At 48.6% G+C, this 21,274-nt stretch overlaps 3 protein-coding genes across 4 annotated transcripts in view; 2 read left to right on the top strand and 1 right to left on the bottom strand.

Annotated features, from left to right (window-relative positions):
* The window catches only part of LOC149343076 (N-acetylneuraminate lyase-like), a 44,277-nt gene extending 23,451 nt beyond the window's left edge, over window positions 1-20,826 (top strand). Inside the window, exons 9-11 of the mRNA XM_089545598.1 lie at window positions 15,075-15,206; window positions 18,078-18,117; window positions 20,524-20,826. Of these exons, the coding sequence (XP_089401724.1) occupies window positions 15,075-15,206; window positions 18,078-18,117; window positions 20,524-20,669 (318 nt within the window). The 3' untranslated portion in view covers window positions 20,670-20,826. The remainder of the gene's footprint in view (window positions 1-15,074; window positions 15,207-18,077; window positions 18,118-20,523) is intronic.
* Window positions 108-3,524, top strand: LOC149343078 (uncharacterized). Of its 2 annotated transcripts, XR_016283093.1 has the most exons (5): window positions 108-340; window positions 415-619; window positions 1,136-1,269; window positions 1,427-1,491; window positions 1,560-3,524. XR_016283093.1 is itself a non-coding variant. In XM_089545597.1 (4 exons), the coding sequence occupies exons 1-3, from the start codon at window positions 116-118 to the stop codon at window positions 1,231-1,233; spliced, it is 528 nt and encodes a 175-aa protein (XP_089401723.1). In that variant the 5' UTR covers window positions 108-115; the 3' UTR covers window positions 1,234-1,269; window positions 1,427-3,524. The 2 variants fall into 2 exon arrangements, 1 of the variants encoding a protein (XP_089401723.1); XM_089545597.1 differs by having other exon boundaries at window positions 1,427-3,524.
* LOC149343079 (uncharacterized) lies at window positions 143-4,626 on the bottom strand. Its single transcript, XM_089545596.1, has 4 exons — window positions 4,368-4,626; window positions 4,066-4,245; window positions 3,805-3,952; window positions 143-3,278 (listed from the first exon to the last, which is right to left on the bottom strand). The coding sequence occupies exons 1-4, from the start codon at window positions 4,559-4,561 to the stop codon at window positions 2,208-2,210; spliced, it is 1,593 nt and encodes a 530-aa protein (XP_089401722.1). The 5' UTR covers window positions 4,562-4,626; the 3' UTR covers window positions 143-2,207.
* Window positions 20,827-21,274: the final 448 nt, after the last annotated feature.

Genomic DNA, 21,274 nt, shown 5'->3' on the forward strand with positions numbered 1-21,274 from the left:
CGTGCGCTGGTAAGGAGGCGCCACCGGTTTATAACAACTAGCGCCACCTCCAGGCCATGCCGCGAACTTTCCCGTCGTCCGCGTCACTGTTCGGCCGCCGTGGTTGCATTGAGACATGGCACCGTGGAGCGATCAGCGTGTGTTGTTTTGTGGGTTCGGTCGTATCGAAAATGTTGATGGTTATTTTAAAAAAAGTAGCATACTTCGCGGGAACAAGCTCTACGCCGGGAGTCATATTTACGGCGTGAGAGAGGAAGTTTCCTGCGCGACAGGACCCTCCGACATCGTCGGAAAATGCATCGCGCAAATGAAGAGTGTGGACTACGACGTGCGATTGACGGTAAGCGCATTTCATGAAACAGCGTTATATTTATTCTTTGCATGCGTGTGAAAATGTGTATCGTGCTTGTGCAGTTGTCTGCGAACCCAAGGGAAATCGTTGAAGCCAGCTGCACGTGTAAGGCGGGATGCCGAGGATGGTGCAAGCATGCGGCGGCACTAGCTGTGTTCGTGAACAATTCCGTGCACACGTCCTGCACAGACCTGCCGTGCGCGTGGCGCAAACCTTCAGCGCGTCCAACCCTGGACACGAAAAAGCAAATTAAGGAACTTTTCCCAGGTAAGAAGAAGAATTGTTTGACAAGGTTCTTTGCATAACCTATTCCAATTGTCCGCCCAGGTCGCCCCTTGCCTGTACCAGTGCTTAAGGCACTCTCCCCATCCGATGTTCACCTTCTATTTCCGGGCGTTAGGTGCGCCTTCACAGATCTGCTACAAGGCAATGAGGGTGATACATTCAAAGAATGCGAGGCTGTGCGGCCCAGTGCAGTTGGTCAGGTAGCCAGTCAGACAGCTTCTGAGCTCGTAAAAGCAATTGTGAAAAACGAGCGCGCCACGCATGGCGTAATGGAAATCCTGAGTGCGCTGCCGCTCAGAATTAAAAGATGTGACCTGTTGTCTGCACTGCCAAACAGGGAGAAAGCATTTTATGAAAAGTTTGTACAAAAAAGTATTAGTGAAATAGTCGAAATCGAACAGACGACCAGGGGCCAAGGAAGAGTAAAAAGGTTTGTTATTTGTCTGCATATGTCGCTTAACTTTCTTCCTGTCAGTAATGGCATGTTCTTGATACCAGGTGGCATCAAGAGAGGAATCTTCGGATCACAAGCTCCACTGCTCACAGAATTAAGACAAAAGAGGCAGAGTTCGAAGCTCTTGCAGATGCAGTGGTGACGCCAAGGGCCTTTTCAACTGCTGCCACAACCTATGGTAAGCAGCAGTACAGCCCGTTCAAACAGAACATGCAAATATGAATGAGCAAACTTGTAGTGCCCTCACTCGTTAAAAAAAGGCCAGTCCCATAAAGTGTATCATTCAGTGCACATTACGAAGGTGCCCAATACGAATGTGACCTCTCATTCTGCAGGCAAGAATACAGAAGATGCGGCAAGGAAGGAGCTCTCAGTGCTGCTGCGAGTTCCAATTCATGAGGTAATGATACAGTGTGTTTGAGAAGACTGTCATGTTCCTTATTTCTTGCCATATTTTTTTTCCTGCAGGTTGGACTAGTTATTCATCCAGAACAACACTGGCTGTGCTGCAGCCCAGATGGCATCTTTGTAGCCGGCAGAACAACTCGTGTAGTTGAGATTAAATGCCCCTTTTCTCTTAAAGATTCAAAGCTTATCGATGCTGATGAGGAAGTTAGCTATGTTAAGTATATTCACTATGTAAATGGAATATTGACTCTAAGAAAAAGCCACCCATATTTCACGCAGGTGATGGTAATATTGTACGTTTTAAATATTGATGAGGCGCTGTTTTTTGTATATTCAGAAAAGCAGAGCATCAGCATAACTGTCGAGAGGGATGAAAAATTCCTCTCCGAGTACATCCCTAAGCTAGAAGGGTACTATTTCAAGTATATTTTAAAACGGCTGGCAAATCTATCACGAAATGTTCAGGTTTAACGCACTGTCCACCTAATTTCGTGCTGTATGTCTTTGAAGTACTGTGTTTTTGAGAATGAGAGCAATAAAAAGTGGCCATGTTGAGAGTAACAACAAGGTTTATGGCACTGCAAACATGCATTTTATACAGTTCATGGAAGTCAATAAAATTGGTTCCCCGTCTCACATGAGGTTCTGGAAATATGAATTTGAACACTTGTTTGGGCTCGTTTTTGCTGAACTTGGTATGCTAAGATTTCAGCGCTCCTGTACATGGTCAGGCTTTTGGGCACCAAAGATTGGTGGCTGCAGGTTGGCCAAAATGCAACACATTCGCATAATATCACTCATGTGAGGAATCAATTCAATGGGTATCCTTGTGTTCAGGATGTTGAACATCTTCACACGCTGAATGACTCTTTCTACGTGTATACGCACCTGGGCGATGTTGTATGTCTCCTGGAGTTCCTCATGCGTAAACTGTACATTCCCTTTTGAAAAAGGGGGCAAAACAACAATGCCTTCCTGCCCTGCAGCGGGCGCTCTAATGCCTGGAAAGCCCTTGTCAGCGAGCACTATGTCACCTGGCTCAATCCTGTCAAGGAACCCAGACTCGAGCGTGATGTGCGTGTCCGATGCACGACCACCGTAGGCCTTCGACACAAAAGTGACGACACCATTAGGAACAATACCTAGTAAGAACTTCAAAGTGTAACCGCCCTTGTAGTGTGAAAAAAGTGCCCTCCTTTGCTCAACAGTAGGTGGCTCTTCAGTTCTTATCTCGGTACAGTCTATTATGTAACGGCAGCGAGGATAGTGTCTCCGAAAACATGCTGGCATGGATGCCTGCACGGTGGCAAGCGACGGCTCTGGAATCCATTCATTCAGTGCAGCCAGCAAATTACTTAAAACAAAATAAAATATGCGGCTTACTGCTGTCCGGTGAAGCCCAAAAAGAACGGCAAGGCTAGCAAATGATATTCCTAGTTTAAGTTTCATAAGAAAAATAACAAGTTTCTGAGGAGTCGGCACATCAATTCGCCTTACGACTATGGGTGAAAGGGCAAACATCAGCAATGCAAAGACGTTCGTGCTGACGCCGCACAATTCTCTGAAAGAATCTTGTCTCTCATTCAGCGAATCATAGCCAAGAAAGACACAGCTTCTCTCATCTGTTCCAGTGGTTGAGGACCTTGTGGGTGCAACTGCCTGCACAGCAACGCTTGTTGCGCTTGTGTGTGACACTTGTGCAGAGGCTGAACCGTTTGATGTCACCGAGAGAAAAATGCAGCAGTGGCCTCCGGGTTCCTCAGCATCTGTTTGAGTCCCCTGGAAAGTGTTACACATGCACAAGCACCCTTTTGTTATTCAGCACAAATAATTTTGTTGTGAAGCTGTATGAAGAAATTACCATGACTAGTTAGAACAGAATATGAGTGCTGTTGAGGACACACATGCATAACACCAAGCACATTAAGATACTCTCAAGGGAAGTTAACATTACTGACAGGACTGCCATGGTTGCGCACAGCTGCACTATTTAGGACGCACCAGCTGTGGCTGTCTTTATTTTCTTTTACAAAGCTAAACAAGTCTGTTCACTAAGAAGAGCCAGGCTCAGCAAACTACATACGCAAGTTACTTTTCATTCATGCAAAGAGGTAAAGTAGAAGCCGAAATGAAAACTAGAACGACTAGTGCGCAATTTTATTGTATCCCCCTCTTAGCAATGCGTTTCCCCAGTAGTTTAGGATCGTTAAAAATGCATACTGTAGAATTACGCCACAGCGCATAAGAACACCCTACGTACAGCGCGCGTTATTATTTAAGGTTATTCTAAATGTGAAGGGTTTACCATGGACGCAAATGTAACGCTTTCTTCTGGCGCTTCACATTGCCCCTCATCGGCACCAAGGGCCTGACCATTGAGACACGGAACGCCTGGTACAGTGGCTGAATCGGCAGATGTCTGTGCCGCACCCGCTGATACGCGCCGTTGAAACCTAAGAAAGAAAGAACGCATGATTGTTCCAAAGAACCGAAAACTGCGCAACTTGATTTGGGTTTGTTCGGAGCGCGTCATCAATATAAAGCACTGTATCGTATCAGAACTTACCGCTCGTATCTCTCTAGCTTCGTTGCAGGCCCAACGCCATCGTCTTTTCGGTAGCAGGACGGGAATATTGTTGGGATGTAGGCTGGATGGTGGGCAACAGAACTTCTCTCGTTACCCACGAAGTGGGCGCTACATATGCGTGTATGGCCCTTAATGGGATGCCACTGACCTCCGTCCGCACTAATAAAGAAAAAAAAACGCAGTATTACTTGCAACTGTAACACTGGAGCAAGCCAAAACAAGCTTATTCTAGTAACGTTTGCCAAAGCAATGTCAAAAATATGAAATGGGCACTTGTTTACCTTGCTCGTCGTACTGCTTTGATCCAGCGCTCCCGTCGCTCTTTCTCGTAATGTTTCCATGGAAAGCCATAGAACTTCACTTTCGGGAGCTTTCCCACAACATTTCTGTAGCTATTGTGGCAACCATAGACGCAGCAATAAACGCTACCACCTTTTTTTGCGCGAGATTTGGTGCCGTCCGACCGAGACGCCATGCTGACTGCACTGAGACCGGCTGCTCCGAGACGACGGGAAACTTCCGCCGCGTTTCACAGGTGGCGCCACCCGTTGGGTTCAAAGCAGCAGCGCACGAAGCGTATAAAGCGCCGTCAGCCGCGGCTTCGATGCAAAACCAGTTAGGCCTAGCGACGACTAGGGCAGCCTGGGACCAGCGCGCAGTTCGTCGCCCGGCGTTGCCGCAGCCGGTGTCGTTGCCGAAAGATCCACTTTTGAACAGACATGTTGTCGCTGCTCGAACCTAGGAAGCATCAGCTCTGGTAGAATGGTCGTTTTGTATTTCCTTGTGCGAACGCCAAGTACGCCGCATGCCGGCCGGCCGACCAGCCTGGATCACGTCTGCCGGCGTCATGAAAAGTGAGCTAAAGAGTGTTCTTGACGTAAACAATAAATCCTGGGACAAGAAATGTGAAAAATGTGTCATTTTTGAGGATCGCTGACCAATACTGAGCTGCTGCTAAGGGTAACAACTGTGATACGAGCAAATGTCTGGCTACAACCGCCTTGCAGCTGCCGCTGGCCTGACGTTGGGGTCCGGCTCGCCTGGCGCCCGCTAGCTCCGTCGCTGAAAACGCCACGGAAATTGACCATACTATTATTTTATTGTGAAATGATGCTGCTGACAGTAAAGCGATGTGTAGAGTAGGCATTTTATCATAGCTCAGGCGACTTCCGAAGCGCCGGCCGCTGCGGCTTCGACGCGAAACGAGCTATAGGCCTAGCGACGACCACGGCAGCCAGGCAGCAACAGAGCTCGTCGCTCGGAGTGCCCGCGAGTGGTGCCGTTGCCGAAAGCTCACAACATAAGCAGGCATGCTTTTTCGCTGCTCGAGTATAGCTGGCAGTCTTTCTGATGACGATCGGTGCGGCGCGCCGGCCAAGTTTTCGCACATGTGTCTCCTGCTTGCTGCTCGAACGGCATGGATCCGGAGCTCGAAGCGCGGCTGCGTGCAGCCACTGCTGAGATGGGCTTCGAGCCTTTCAGTACACGCCATACCGAGACCCACAGGGCGACGACAGCAGCGACTCGTCGGCGCAGCTAGGGAACTCGCAAAGGCGGGCGCAAAGATTTGACGAGAACACGTGCTTTTGTGAGCAGACGGATTTCCTTCTCCACCGGAAGTACTACATTAATTTCAAGAAATGCGCTGGATTCTTACCTCTGTATATGTGTGTTCTAAAAAATAACAAGCGATCAATAAAATAGTATTTCAAGGAGCATGAGTGCTCAGTTTCAGATGAATTATTGCAAAAATTGCGCGTGACGTCATTGGGCAGAGCCAATGATAAGGGTCGCCCAGTCCATGACCAAGGCTGCCCAGTTTACGTCATGTGGTAGGGGCGGCTAAAACGCGCGGTGAGGTGTCGCCCTAATCGGCTGTGAGCGGCAAGTTTGAAAAATTGTTTGTAAATTATTGGTTCCACGCGCAGCTTTCTGAATCAGACTAGAATACTCGCAGAGACTACCTCTACAGAGTTGTTGCAATAAAATATGATTGAAGAAACCATTCCATGGTCCCTTCGAAGGGAGGCTAAAGGTAAATAGCAAACAGAATGTAGATATTCTATACTTTATATGTACCGGTACACTTCCACATCTCAGTGCCCAAACTGTCCACACACATATGCAGACATAGAACACTGCCTTACACAGTGCCACGCAGCTTTCCAGTCTCCCGCCTATCCTTTCCCCCCACCCCCACCGTGGCCCATCTGGCTCGCCTCCCTGGACCTGAGGCTGCAACGCGCCTTCGTCACCCTGGTCCAGGACCTATTGAACGCCTAACATAAAGGCTGTTTCAATAAAAGTGTCACACCACCACCACCATCACCACCACAGAAACACTGGCGACGTTTCCTGTTTTTTATTTTTTTTTTATAGCGGATATGTGGCCGCATTCCTGAGAAAATCCAAACGGAATTCCCGATACCTTAGCGCATTCAAATCTCTTGTCGAATTTCCTCGCGTCGACGCCAGTTTTAGGGAATACCAAGCTTGCGTCACGTGACAAGACACCTGCGAACTACCGCGACGGCGTCGATGCCGGCTGGTCGACCACCGCTGGACCGCATCTCGAAGCATGCGTTACTGCTATCAAGTTCGGTGTTTTACCGTTATCAAGCGTGATCCACCGGCAGTGTTTGGCTTTACGGTTTTATGGGGGTCTAAAGTCCCAAATCGACTCAGGCTATGAGGGACGCCCTAGTGAAGGGCTCCGGAAATTTCGACCGCCTGGCGTTCTTTAACGTGCTCGGATAGTCCACGGGCCTCTATAGAATTTCGCCGCGAACTCGCGTCTTTAACTTTAGCAGCCGAGCGCCATAACCACTCAGCCACCACGGCTGCATAAAATGTGTGTCATTGGATGCTATATTTCACATCACACGTTACACCATTTCACCTTATTGGTGGTTGAAAAGTAGCAACTTCGTCAAGCGCTTGGGGATGTTTGGGCAGTTAACCTTTGCTGTCGCTTGCTTTGCTGCGGGGTTGTTGTTGTTTGTGGCTGTTTGTTATTAATAAAAATAAAAATGGAAGGAAAAGATGTTGCTAGCCGCGGCATCTGCCATCGAAACCTGAAGAACCTGAACTGCGGCTAGCGGGTATAAAAGGAGAGGGAGAGGGGAAGAAAGGAGGGAGCGATACAAGAAAGGTAGGGTTAACACACAGCATACACCTTCAGCACACAGGTATCCGCCATCGTTTAGCTGCTTGTCATACCGGGCTAATATCGGGCTACTCTATTTTTGAATCAGACACGAACCTTTGCGCACACCTCGTCGCTGAATATACCGCGTGTTTACCCGAAGACGTTATGCAATTTTTAAAAATAGGCTTTTTGAGTTAGAAGAGTGATTTTTTTTCAGCATAGCATCGCCAGCGGCGTAGGGCATAAGCATACAGCTAAGACGGGCTAAGTACTAGCCTGGTTATCTAAAATTGAATAGTGAACTTTTGTACCTATTACTGTTAGTCCCCTTATGTATTGAGGGCGTGTAGCCCACTGTAAGTAATATCCATTTCAGTTTTTAAAATTTCGAAAACGCAGTTACCCGCGGTGCTATGGCCCAAGAAATATTGTCTAGGTCGCACGAAAATACATGCGCTTTAGAAAAGCTTATAGGCAAGGCAACCTTTCCAGTGCACGTAACTCGTCGAAATAGCCAAAATGTATTGGGCCACAGCGCCGAATGTAATTGCTTGTTCGTAATTCTAAAAAGGGTAAGTAGAGCAGAACGTTGGGCCAGTTAGTGCAGTGACATATTCAAGAAAACTTTGCGCAGAATAACACAAGACGGGAGGGAGAGACGCGCGCGCGCGCACACACGCGCGCACACACGCGCGCACACACGCGCGCACACACGCGCACGCACACGCGCACGCGCACGCACGCACGCACGTGTTGTACGCACGTCTTGTGTTATTCTGCGCAAAGTTTTCTTAAAAAGGCTGTTTGCGGATTACCTCAGAGCTTCTGTACCCGCCGGATGTTTTTGTCTTCAAAGTTTTCTCTCCGGCGCTGTGACCTTTTTAACAAATTATTTAAATGCAAGGTATTGTGCTAGAATGAAAGGCTTATTTTATATATATATATATATATATATATATATATATATATATATATATATATATATATATATATATATGTAATCTTATAATATATCTTGTTATTATATCAGCCGCCACCAGCGCTGGCACACTTCCACCACCACCATGAATGTACATTCATGGGGTGTCCCATAATCTTAAAAGAATTGCTTCGAAAGTAAAAACTAGGGTTGTTTTTTCAGTCCCAGACAAATTGGAAAACTTATGCAAAATAGTAACGTACCCAGAAAGAAAAGCTAAGGGGTGTAAAAAGAAACACCAAGTCCCCATGGTCGCATGCGCAGGAGTGGTATACAGGTTGCCGCTGACATGTGGCAGAGCATATGTACGCCAAACGGGGCGATGTTTGAACGAGCGGCTCCGTGAACATCGGAAGAACATGGAACGGAAAGGCGATGGGAATTTGGTTGTTCATTGTCAAGAGTGTAAATGTGTACCTTCCTATAACGAGACGAAGATAGTAAGCAGGAACCGTGACCAAACGGCGCGTGAAATAATTGAAGCCATGAGCATAGCGGACAGTGGGGTTGCATGCGTGAGTAGCACGTCCCTTTCACTACTATCAAAGGAAAGGGCATTTTTGCAAAAGGGAAGGTAGGACTGGACATGTGACGAGACAGTTTGTCGATTTTTTATCATCCGGGTGTTACCATCTTCCATTTTTATCAGCTTCTGGTGTGTATACGAGGGGGTACCCAAAAGAAACCGGAATAAATTTTTTGGTCGGCAATGCTTCTGTGGTACCGCGTTTTGCCACTAGGAGCGCATAGAACGAACATTCCAGTGTCATAAGCCGAGTGCCGTCGTTGAAGGAGGTCAGACTAGTTTAGGTAGAGTTTTAGAGTGACGACTGTTTTGTGTGAATGTCGTTTTTGCAATGGCTGATTTTCGTGAACAGCGTGCTCCGGGGAAATTCTGATTTTTGCTCGGAAAAAGTTGAATGGAAACTCTTGAAATATTAAGAAAGACGTACAAGGACGATGCTATGGGGACAACTCAAGTGTTCCTGAATCGAATCCTGAATCAAAGCAACAATCATGCCAATGGAAAACTTCAAATTCACCTCGCCTCAAGAAAGCTCGTCAGGTGAAACCAAACCTCAAAACAATGCTGATTTGTTTTTTCGACGACGTGAGAGGAGTCGTCCATTGAGAATCTGTTCCGCAGGGTCATACAGTTAGCCAGGCTTTCTACTTGGATGTTTTGAAAAGATTGGGCAACAGTGCGCGGTGGAAGCGGCCAGATTTGTGGCGGTCGGGTGACTGTTTTTTCCATCATGGCAGTGCCCCTGCACACACAGCGCTGTCTCTACGACAATTTTGGACCAAAAATGGCATGACCCCTATTCCTCAACCCTCATACTCTCCCGACCTTGCCCCGTGCTACTTTCTTTGTTTCCTAGAATGAAAAAAATAGGTGAATGGAAAGCGTTTCGCTGATGTTGCAGAGGTGAAGAAAAAAACGACGGAGGCACTGTCAAGCATCACAAAAGATGAATTTAAACAATGTTTTGAAAAATGGAATGAAAGATTCTATAAGCGTATCATTGCAAGTGGGGAATACTTTGAAGGGAATTGAAGGTCTGTGCTTAAAATGTGACCAAATAAGTTCAAACAAAAATAAGTCCGGTTTCTTTTGGGTACCCCCTCGTAAAGAGCAGTGTTTCCCGAATAAAAAGTTCAGTTGTAAGTCCAGCGCTGTGTGTGTGTGTGGTAAACCAACTGGTGTGTGTGGTAAACAACAATAAACCAACGCTGGTGTGTGTGGTAAACAACAATATGGTAAACCAACTCGCCCAACAAACCACTCTGCATAGTATATAGACTGTCTATAGACAAAAGTCTGCTAAAAGTGTATGGCCATAAATCTATATATTCTCTATACACCGTCTGAGCATTATTTGTATTGCCTATTAAGTGTTCTCTAGGATTTATCTATAGAGAGTTGTCGTGTCCGGTCGCTGTGTTGAATGCAGCGAAAGACGCACACGGTACTTTAAGACTTCGTTTATTTAAAGCCGGTGAGGGTGCGACCAGCGTCGACCGAGGCAGGAGCCGAACTGGCCGCCCGAAGAAAGGAGGGAGCGGAGAAGCGTCCACGGGAGGGAGTGGCTTCCCAAAACAGGAGGAGGATGCGGGGGCGCACCATGGGGGGGCATCTGGCGACAGCGTGCGACGAAGGGCAAGTGGTCGTTAGGAGGAGGATGCGAGTGGTCGTTAGGAGGAGGATGCGGGTGGTCGTTAGGAGGAGGGTGCGGGGGCGCACACACACAAAAGCAATAAGGGGACACAACACTTCCTTCCCCCTTAGAAAGTTGCCTGGTATCGTGCAGGGGGTCGGCGCTCACGCGTGGAGGCGCGCTGGCTTTGTGCGCTCGGGGGAGAAACACTTGTAGGCTGGCTGTTGTTCGCTGTGTCTCCTAGGTCTGTCCTGGGCGAAGTCTCTTCTTCCGGGAAGAGGTGCCAGGCTATGTGGGAAGATGGTGCACGTGCTCTCTCCGCTGGCGAACAGCTCTCAGACGGCGTCGTAAATCTACGCAGCTGGTTGAGATGTCGGCGTGCTACTGTGCCATGTATGTTGACGAGCCAAGAGCGCAGGCCTATGCGTCTGACAATTGTAGCTTCCTCCCAGCGTGGCTTTTTCAGAAACTGTCGGGCGAGGACGCGCTGCCCCTCATTAAGCGTGCCGCAGCGCGGAATTGCTTTTTCTTCCCGGAACGTCTCTGCCTTTGGCTCGGGGAGGATGGCTGTGAGCTGGGTTCGCATTTCACGCTCGAACATCATTTTCGAGGGGGTCTCGCCTGTTGTGCTCTGAACCGTCGTGTGCTGCTTGAAGAGAAAGCGCGCAAGGCGGCGCTGCAGCGAGCCTGTCTGATCTCTTTCAAGGGCGCGTTTTAGCTCGGCTACGTAGCGCTCGGCTTGTCCGTTTGTCGCTGGGTGGTAGGGGGCCGATGTAACTGATGAGATCCCGTTGTCGCGATAAAACTTGAGGATCTCCGCAGACACAAACGATGTTCCGTTGTCCGACACTACCTTGCGCGGCAGGCCGAACGTTGCAAATAGTGATCGGAGGTTGTCAATGACTGCTGCCGAAGTCGTCTGTCCCATTTGCCTTATCTCAAGCCACTTTGTGTAGGCATCTACGGCCACAAGGAAAGTGCAGCCCTCAATTGGTCCTGCAAAATCAATGTGCAGTGTGTGCCATGGTGTGTCTGGCTTTTCCCATTCTGGGACAGGAGCTTTCGGCGGGGCGCTCCGGCTGCTCTGGCAAGGCTTGCATTCTCGCACCACTGTTTCGATGTCGTTGTCAATGCCAGGCCACCACATGTAGCTTCTGGCACACTTTTTCATTGCAACGATGCCCCGATGTCCGGCGTGGATGAGAGACATAGCTTGTGCGCGTAGTTCTCTCGGCATCACAACTCGGGACCCGAATATGATGCAGCCGCGATGGGTGCTCAACTCTGTAGCTCGCCTGCGGTAAGCGTCGAAGTTGTCCCCTTTGAGTTTATGCACGTTGCCTTGTTGAACAGCTGTGTAAACTAGCCGGAGAGCTGCGCACTTCTGCGTAGATGCTGCAACTGTGCCTGCTGTAAGCGGAGGTTCTGGCAGTGCTTCGAACATCAGAACGTCTCCTGGTGGAAATGGTTCGTCAACAGTTGCGTCTAGTGGCAGACGGCTTAGCGCATCGGCGTTTTGATGTTTACTCCCATTGCGGTAGACCAGAGCGTAGTCGTACGCTGAGAGTTTGATGCACCAACGTGTCATTCGCGGAGACAAAGTTGGTGGCATAGGCCTTTGTGGTCCCAGAATGCCCAATAGCGGTCGGTGATCGGTTATAAAGGTCACCTTCCGGCCGGCAATGTACTGGTGAAAATGTGTCGCCGCGTAGACGATGGCTAGCCCTTCTTTGTCAAGTTGCGCGTAGTTGCGTTCTGCTTGCGACAACGTACGTGAGGCGAAGGCGATGGGAGCTTCCCTTCCTTGCTCGTCAGTTTGCGATAGAACCGCGCCGACTCCGTACGGTGATGCGTCGCAAGCCAAAAGCAGAGGCTTCCTTTCGTCGTAGTGGCGGAGGACTGTACATCTTCGAATCAGGTCTTTCAGGGCATCGAATGACTGCTGATGGCGTGGCGACCATGTCCATGTCACATCTTTCCGAAGGAGTTGGTATAAGTCGTTGGCCACGGTAGCTCTTTGTTCCAAGAACCGGTCGTAGAACGTCAAGAGTCCGAGAAAAGCCTGTAGCTCCTGCTTGTTTGTTGGAGCTCGTGCTTCTGTGATCGCTCGCACTTTGTCCTCGGTAGGGTGAATGCCTTCCGCATCAATTCGGTGTCCCAGAAATTGCACCTCTGGCACCGCAAAACAGCACTTCGATTTGCTTATGCACAAATTAGCGTTTGCTAGCCTTTCGAGAACGAGCTCTAGGCGCACTGCATGCTCTTCAGTGGAAGTGCCACTGATGATGACATCGTCAAGGTAGACACAAACTCCTGGGATGCCCTGAAGCACTGTCTCCATGAATTTTTGAAATATGGCCGGGGCTGCAGCTACGCCAAAAGGCAGTCGCTTGACTTTGTACAAGCCTTTCAGTGTGTTAATTGCCAATAATTCAGCAGTTGACTCGCTCACCTTCAGCTGCTGATACGCCTGGGTGAGGTCCAATGTGCTGAAGACTCTTGCGCCACGTAGTACACTGAATACTTTTCAGGTGTCGGTAGCGGGTAAGAGGACGCTTTAGTCGCAAGATTGACGGTGCTCCGGTAGTCTCCGCAGAGGCGTATGGTTCCGTTCTTCTTGCGAACTACGACAAGTGGTGTGGCCCATTCTGAATGCTGCGTCGGCTCGATGACACCTTGCTGCTCCAGTTTGTCCAACTCTTTTTCAACTGAATCTCGGAGAGCAAACGGCACCGGCCTGGCCTTCAGAAATTTGGGTTGCGCGTTGTCCAACAACTCCAGTGTGACCGGGGGCCCTTCGTTTCCTGGAATCTCTTCCGAGAATACTCTTTCGTATTTCTCTTGCAGTTGCTCAACCATGTTCTGGCTCGGCGTCTGGTGTATGCCGCATATCATCACGCCTAGTGGAGAAAACCAGTTTCTCCCTAGAAGGCTTGATCCTGTGCCCTTCACAACAAGCAGAGGTAGCGTATGGGTCTGGCCGTTGTAGTTAACCTGCACGTTGGCAGAGCCCAATAGTGGCAGATTCTGTCCTGACCACGTTCGCAGGTGCGTGTCGTCTTGTTGCAGGGCGGGTGCGTCAGATGGCCATGAAGTTCGGAACGTGTCCTCACTGATCAGAGTACAGGCTGCGCCGGAGTCCACCTCGAACTTAATCAGCTGGTGATGTACGCTTACTTCTGTAAAAATCTTCGGTCGCGTGCCGAGATTCATGGTGTTCAGGTCGTACAACACAGATGGTGTTGCTGATGTTGTTCCATGGAGATCAGATAGCGGCGTATTCTCTGAGGCGTTGACGCTGTGATTAGGCTGGGAAGGTGACTTTATCTTGGCAAGTCTCCGTTTCGTAATGCATGCTCTTTCGATATGCCCTCGCTTGTGGCAAAAATTACACGTGGCTGACTGGAATCGACATCCCTGGGGGTTGTGTTGGTCGTCACACCGCCAGCAGCGTTGTGCCTTTTTGACCGATTTTACAACAACAGAAGGCTTGCGCACCTGGTTGCTTGTCTGGTGTACCGGCTCGGTGTTCCGGCGAATCCCTCTCTGCTGGTGACCGGCGCTCTCCGCTCGAACGGCGATGTCGTAAGCTTTGCTGAATGTGAGGTCCTTCTCAGCGAACAGGCGCTGCTGCAGTGACTCGTCACTCAGTCCGCACACAAATCTGTCGCGTAACATCACGTCCAAGGGAAGCATGGTGGTGTTAGCAGAAGAAGCTGCGTCTCCCTCCTGCCCGGTAGCTGTTGTCGACAGCGTTCCAAAATTGCAGTCGGCAGCGAGCTTCTTGAGCGCGGCTACGTAGGCGCTCACAGTTTCTCCTCCCAGTTGATCTCGTCGTTGGAAGCGAGCCCGGCTGTAGACCTCGGATGGCCTTGGGTCGTAGTGCTTTTGCAGCGCTTTTACGATGTCGTCGTAAGACACTGCCGCTGGTGTGCTTGGCTGAATAAGGGCGCAGACAGTATCGTAGGTCTGCTCCCCGCACAGCGTCAGCAGGTTGGCCCTCTTCAAGGCTGGGTCTGTGATGTTGTTAGCTTCAAAGTAGAACTGAAGGCGTCCAACCCACGATGATCACGATGAGCCGTTTAACTCTGGTATCTGATTGGGAAACCCTCGCGTAGCCATGGCTTGTCAATAGCGTTGCGTAGCGCGGGTCGAATCCACTTTCTCGTCGCCACTGTCGTGTCCGGTCGCTGTGTTGAATGCAGCGAAAGACGCACACGGTACTTTAAGACTTCGTTTATTTAAAGCCGATGAGGGTGCGACCAGCGTCGACCGAGGCAGGAGCCGAACTGGCCGCCCGAAGAAAGGAGGGAGCGGAGAAGCGTCCACGGGAGGGAGTGGCTTCCCAAATCAGGAGGAGGATGCGGGGGCGCACCATGGGGGGGCATCTGGCGACAGCGTGCGACGAAGGGCAAGTGGTCGTTAGGAGGAGGATGCGAGTGGTCGTTAGGAGGAGGATGCGGGTGGTCGTTAGGAGGAGGGTGCGGGGGCGCACACACACAAAAGCAATAAGGGGACACAACAAGAGTCTATAGACTTTATAGACAGAAGTCTATGGACAGTGTATAGACTGTTTAAAAATTTTTTTGTAAGGGTTTGTGTGTTTCATCTGCTCTTAGTTGTTTTTATCCGTGAATAATGAACCAACGGTACCAGCAAGGGGTTATACCTATGCTATACACATTTTTTCACTTCCCCTCAGCTGCTCCTGGCTGCACTCGCAATGGGCGTCACAGCGGCCATCGGAGGTACGTTCACATTCCAGGGACACCTCGCAAAGAAGATCATCGACTTGTACGAGAAAGGTGACATCGCCGGAGCTCGCATCCAGCAGGTGAGATCTTCGTTTCCGCCATACAGCCGTATAGTATCAAGGCTAACGGTAATCCATTGCTCAGACTGCTTAATGTTTAGTAATGCTCTGAGCAGAGCATTCCTGAACCAAGTTAAGCAGAGCATTCAGGAACAAAATTAAGCTTGTAATTAGTGGTGCTCCTGAAAATTAAAGCATATAACAGACATAGCATCACAGTAATCACTTGGAGGGCCGAAGCTTAGATGCTAACCAGACAGCTGGGAATAAGCCTATAAGCCGTGGTAGCTCAGTGGCTTTGGCGTTCGGCTGCTAATCCCAGGGTCTTGAGTTCAATCCCAGCCAGGTGTGTTGCTGGGCGAGTTGGTTGGGGTAATTCTTGAGAAAAACAGCGCTTGCAGACAAATGACCAGAACGAGAAGGACACACAACTGAGCTGGTCCTTTGTCTGCAAGCGCTGTTTTTCTCAAGATGCAATCCCAGCCGCGGCGGCCGTACTTCAATGGAGGTGAAATACGAAAAGCCCCCATGCTGTGCGATATCAACGCATGTTAAAGAATTCTGGGAGGTCTGAATTAATCTGAAGCCCTCCACTATGGCGTACCTCAAAGCCCGTCGTTTCAAGGACGTTAAACCCCACAATTTGCGCTTTACAGGGTAAGACTAATAAGAGCGCAGAGAGAAGCATGGGCAAAGGAATAGACTCGAGCTAACTTCGGCGAGTCCTGTAATCTGCAAAACGTGGAACACGTGGTACTTTAGAGCTACAAAGTGGGCAACAGTGGAAAGAAAGCATAGTTAATAAGCGGGAGAGGGTGATTGATGTGAAGATAAGGTTTGGAAACGATGTCAGGAATCTGGTGTCCGCTGCCTTGGAGGGTAAGACTAATTAGGGATCAATAGGAGAGGCATTCTATCAAGCATCGAGCTTCAACTGGCTGTTGTTGATAACGATATTAATGCGAAAGCATTATATCCATGGCTCTTCAGCAGCGAAGCCCAGCGGCACTGTCGGTGTCCTGAAAAAGTGGTACACAGTCCCAATGACGCCACCATGGTCTCATATGTCATATTGTCAGGCTATTTAGGATGACTTCCTTTTAGGCGAACGCCTTTACGATAAAGGCGTTTAGGTCAAATGTCTTCAGAGTAAAGGCCTTCAGAGTGAAGGACTTTGGGTCAAAGAATGCTCTCGCAATAACAGCACATGCCCACCTTAAGTTTTATTAGATTTTCACACTTCGCCTATATACAAGGGGCATGCACAAGAAGAGATATAGCAACATTATGTACAGCGCGAAAAACTAAGACAGGGGAAGAAACACGCAAACAAAGAAGCGCTGAAACACGCAAACAAGCTTGTTTGCGTGTTTCTTCCCCTGTCTTAGTTTTTTGCGCTGTACATAATGTTGAACGTTCACCAACTCGCCCAGTTTTCGGTTCTGCTTAAGAGATATAGAGAGGTCTACTGCTGGCGTCTCCTTTTACTGCTGGCTAATCCAGCATATTTCACGATAGCGTGAGGTCCCCGTTCTGGAGGAAAGCCGTCGTCGGCGTTGCCGTTTGTGTTGCTGAAAAATCCAGATCGGTCGAAAAGGTGGCCGTTACAAGAGGCTCCCACAGATGGCGCCAGCCACACCAGCGACACTAGACTGACTCTACTGCGGCGCTTCCGATCTTAGCGATCGGAGCAACGGCAAGCAACGCGCCAAGCGCCCGGGCCGTCGGCCGCTGCTGTCTTTCTCCTCACCTTCATGTAAACACGCAGCAGACGACGAGTCACGTTACAAGCGTTGCATCTTAAAGGGGCCCAGAAACACTATCTTAGTTGACTATTTTGCCTGTTGATCGCATACAGTAAGTTACAATGGTGCTATTAGCGTCGGTAATACCGCGTATATTCCGTTGTTTAATATTTTAATGTCCTTCCAAAAACAAATTCATGGCTCTGATGGTGTCCCCACACAGTGGCGGGTTTCAGCAGCGGATATGGCATCACCTGGTGCGAGCTTGATGATTGTACAAACAGTAAATATACTGCAAATTGTGTGAAAAAATAGAGAAACATTTTGTCACCTGTCTGCGTTTTATATTAGATGAACAAAAACAACTTGTTTGTCTTAGATATAAGCCCTGCAAAGCAAGTAAAATTAAAATACACCACCAGGGGCTCTGGCATGTGAAAATGACGCTGCCAGTCTCAGCAAGAACGAGTTGCAGAGAGCAGGCAACCGTGGAGTGCAAACTTCCGCGACGTGCTCTGGCAGGCTGTTTTGATTGGTTGCGCCACGTGCCGTCGTCGGGAGAGCGAAATAGGATTGGGAAGCCCCGCAAAATCGAGTTGAGGGCAGCGTTTTGTTTGCTTGTATTTTGAAATTTCTTCATTGAATAACTCCCGTTCCTGTGCATCGATTCCTGTAATTCTTTTTAAGTCAGCATCTGTGTGACATAAAGAATCCATATTAAGTATAGCCGGTATCCCCCCAAGCAGTGTTTTGCAGCGTCTTTAAGCTGTTACTCAGCAGACCCATCGCTGTATTCCTAGTAACCACACCTATGTAGCCTAGGCAGGAATCGAACCTCTGGCCCTGGTGTTGCGAGTCAGACACGCTACCGCTACGCCATGCAGGCACGCAGGCTTGGTTGAAGCGGGGCTCTATGTGTGTGTCGTGTGGTCTTTCACGTAATGATTGCGAAAACGGAAACCGTGTCTGCTTGGGCAAGAGCAACCGCTGTCGTGTCATACCCTTAAAGGCGGAGCGTAAGTGTCGCCTAATTTTTACTTCTCGGTGCGGGGCTTCACGGCGCTTATTTACAGAGCACCCGCCTCGAAAAAGTTGTTTATTAAGAGTTCCGTCATTTACGACGATATATTTTTTTCCTCCATCGCAGGGAAGGTTGAAACACGGATTTGACACCCTATGCAAACACGGTAAGATCTTTCACGCTCTTGAGACGCGAAAAACCAGAAAAGGTGCGACTGTACGCACATAATCAGACATGCGTATCTTTGGGAAAGTCGTCTATTATACCGTAATCTACTCATAAAACTCAATATTTGAGCATTGTGGGGCTTAGTTTGGCTTTCATGCGCCGGCAGTTTTGTATTTGCACTGTCAGTTGTGGTGAATGAGCGCCCCCTTGTAACTGGGAGATACGAGCCAGCTTCGTGATAAGATCTGTCGTCTTTTATGGAACGCCGTGCGCTTTACCTATGTGATTGTGCTGTACTTGCGCATAGGCTTCTGATACGCACAGCACTGCTCTTTGTGGAGTGACCTCACAGGTCGGGCGTTACAGATTAGTTAGTCACCCATAAAACTGGTGCTGCCGCATTCGGAGGACTGCTGAAGGAGCAGTCTCGCCGCAAATTGATTGCTATCATTCTACTTAAGGTTGTAATATTAGTGGAAGAATGTCGATATTCTTCATAATCTGTGCAAGCATATCGTGCTTCGCTAAACCGGTTCCCGGGAGCTTCACCGCCGGCAGTCTACGGCCGTGCTTACCACTTATCGTTCCTAGACTACGTAACCGCAACTACTTTAGCTCTTGCGGATGCCAGCCTCACTGCGATGGTTCAGTTTTTTTTTTCCACGCACTAGTTTAGTGTATGCCAGATAAAGACATTTAGCACAACCGAAAATAATTCAAACAAAAATTCCGCACACTTCTTCCCGATAGCAGATTTCTAGGTACATGAAGAACCACACATGGATTCGCAAAATAAATGCAGTTTATTCGTTGCTGTTCAATAAAAAAAAACGCTCATTTCATATTCGCTGTTCCCGGTGACTCCACGTTGATGCTTGCAGCTGGGGCCATACTGATGTGCGAGTGTCACGGGACGATGCGTCATTTACTTAGGGGACACGACGTTCGTGAATTTATAAATGACGTGCGAAGATCAAGACCGCTTTGACGTCAGCGAGGCTTACTAGCGTACATCAAGAGCCTGCGAGCGGTGTCGTCGTATTGTTTACCGCGCATTAATAGAAATCGGCTTTGGTGGTATAATAGGGAGTGTAAGCGAAAGCAGACTTTAGTAGTAGCATACAGAATGAAAGTGTGACAGCACTGAGAGACACGGAATGACAACAATGTGCTAACTGGTGCCTGTCAAATGCAATATTCAATTCACATAGAATGTGGGTTTGCAATACCGTTATGAGCATTTCATGCTTACACGAATCCTCCATGCAGGAGGTGCTGGGTGTGATCCCCAGTGCCGCCGGGTACCCACCAGTGATAGAATGGGTACAAGCTTTTCCCTGGCCTAGTGCTCGGTTCAGCCAGGGTGAAATGCTTGGGAAATGGGTCTTTGACCCCACCTTTAGAAGAACAAAAATATTTTGTGCCGTGGCGCTCTTTGGCCGCAGATGCTCTTGCGCCATAAAAATTCATCATCATCATCATCATCATCATTTCTCCAGGACGCGATACACCGTAAATTGTGTACTAATACCTAGTGTATAGTGCTTAACTTCGTTACTTAATTGCAAATGGTATTTACGACGAGCTTCGGTGTACTAATACCTAGTGTATAGTGCTTAACTTCGTTACTTAATTGCAAATGGTATTTACGACGAGTTTCAGGTTGAAGTTTGGCTCGATCTAGATTTTGTGGTCTTAAGGTGACAAAACTGTTGCTGGATTTAACTCTGAATTTTTATTGCAGTCCAATATGTCGGAAGAAGGGTGTTAGAGATGGACATCGAGGCAAACAGGGAGAGCGAAAAGCTTTTATTATCAAATAACGTTGGAGGGAGACGCCCAGGAGGTTGAGCTCCTGGACACCTCCTAGGCGCCTAGGCACTGTTGGTGCTCTTTGCCTCAGTTCAGAGCTCCAGAAAATGGGACACTGGACCGGCGAAAATAGTGCTCTGGAACAACGAAAGAGATGGAAAGACCTCGTGGAGGCAAATATTGGGGAATGGAATGGAAAAACTTTATTCATCAGCTTATTAGGGAGAAGTCGGTGGTGACAGCTCAGATCAGGAAGTGGAGTGCATTTTCTAGGAACAGCGACCCCGCATAGACAAGTGGAGATAAGCTAAAAAAAAAACTGCACTTCAACCTAAAATGGTCGTATCCAGTGGCGTCTAAAGTGCCCCCAGAAACAAGGTTTTATTGGATTCTACATTTTTTTTTGCTTAATTGGCGCCGAGTTGCGTACTTTTTCATTTTCGGCTGTTTCTAAGAGGTGGTACTTGAGGAACGTGATGTTTTAGGCTCAACGTTACTGGAACTTGCAGCGTCCCTTGCGAGCAACTCCTCTTTCAGATCTCTGTAATACTTGTCAGACAGAGTGGTCAACCTAAAACTCTTCTATTTGCAGGGCACTTCGTGGCTTCTCTCAAGGCTGCGGGCAGCAAGGTCAGCGGCCTCAACTTCGGTGACCCGCGTGTTCCGATTTTTCCCTTGCCCGACGACAAAGCCGAACAGCTGGTTGAAGAAATCCGAGAGCTGAAAATTGTCATTTGATGCGGATACTTCAAGTCATACAAGGGGTTAAAAGAGCTTCAACCATAGCGGTTATGCAATAAAGAGCCTGACGCAGTATGAGAGCCCTTTGGAGACACACCTAAGCTGTTCATGACGCGGCACTCGTTTCGCCGTTATTAAAAACTTGCATCTTGTCTACCGCGTTTACGATTATTCTCTTCTGCGAAGCCGCTCCTAACGTGAGTGCGGAGCCGTATCCTGAACACCACCGGGCACTGTGTCACGTTGCCTAAGGCCGTGATTGACAAGTTGTAAATTTTGCCTAGCACTACCTACCGTTGGTTATTTCAGTAGTTATTTTTCTTGGAAGTGTTCTTAGAGACTAAACGTTCCTAGGGGCTAACGGTAGTGTGAAAATAACTTGAACAGCGTGAATTGAGAGTGTTGAGTTCATTTAATTTGATTACTGCTACAGCCTGTGTTAGTTACTCCCGGTGGGCTTTTGTATTGTTGTATTGTTGGCCCACGTACATATCACGACTTCTGCTATCATAGTTTTTGTTCTATGATATGAAATGACTCTGCGGCTCAGCTACTTGAACACGAGCCTCAACGCAACAGGTGGTATGTGGGTGCTAGTGAAC

This window comes from Amblyomma mixtum, chromosome 5 (genome assembly GCF_055824585.1).
Source record: "Amblyomma mixtum isolate Tamu chromosome 5, ASM5582458v1, whole genome shotgun sequence".
Lineage (NCBI taxonomy): Eukaryota > Metazoa > Arthropoda > Arachnida > Ixodida > Ixodidae > Amblyomma > Amblyomma mixtum.

What these genes read in the sequence shown, in the direction of transcription:
- LOC149343078 (XM_089545597.1), top strand. Translation starts at nt 116, where the DNA reads ATGGCACCGTGGAGCGATCAGCGTGTGTTGTTTTGTGGGTTCGGTCGT. An exon ending in ACTACGACGTGCGATTGACG is followed by an intron (nt 341 to 414) that starts GTAAGCGCATTT and finishes GTGCTTGTGCAG; the next exon opens with TTGTCTGCGAACCCAAGGGA. An exon ending in AATTAAGGAACTTTTCCCAG is followed by an intron (nt 620 to 1,135) that starts GTAAGAAGAAGA and finishes TCTTGATACCAG; the next exon opens with GTGGCATCAAGAGAGGAATC.
- LOC149343079 (XM_089545596.1), bottom strand. Translation starts at nt 4,561, where the DNA reads ATGGCGTCTCGGTCGGACGGCACCAAATCTCGCGCAAAAAAAGGTGGT. An exon ending in AAAGCAGTACGACGAGCAAG is followed by an intron (nt 4,246 to 4,367) that starts GTAAACAAGTGC and finishes TTTCTTTATTAG; the next exon opens with TGCGGACGGAGGTCAGTGGC. An exon ending in AAGCTAGAGAGATACGAGCG is followed by an intron (nt 3,953 to 4,065) that starts GTAAGTTCTGAT and finishes TTTCTTTCTTAG; the next exon opens with GTTTCAACGGCGCGTATCAG.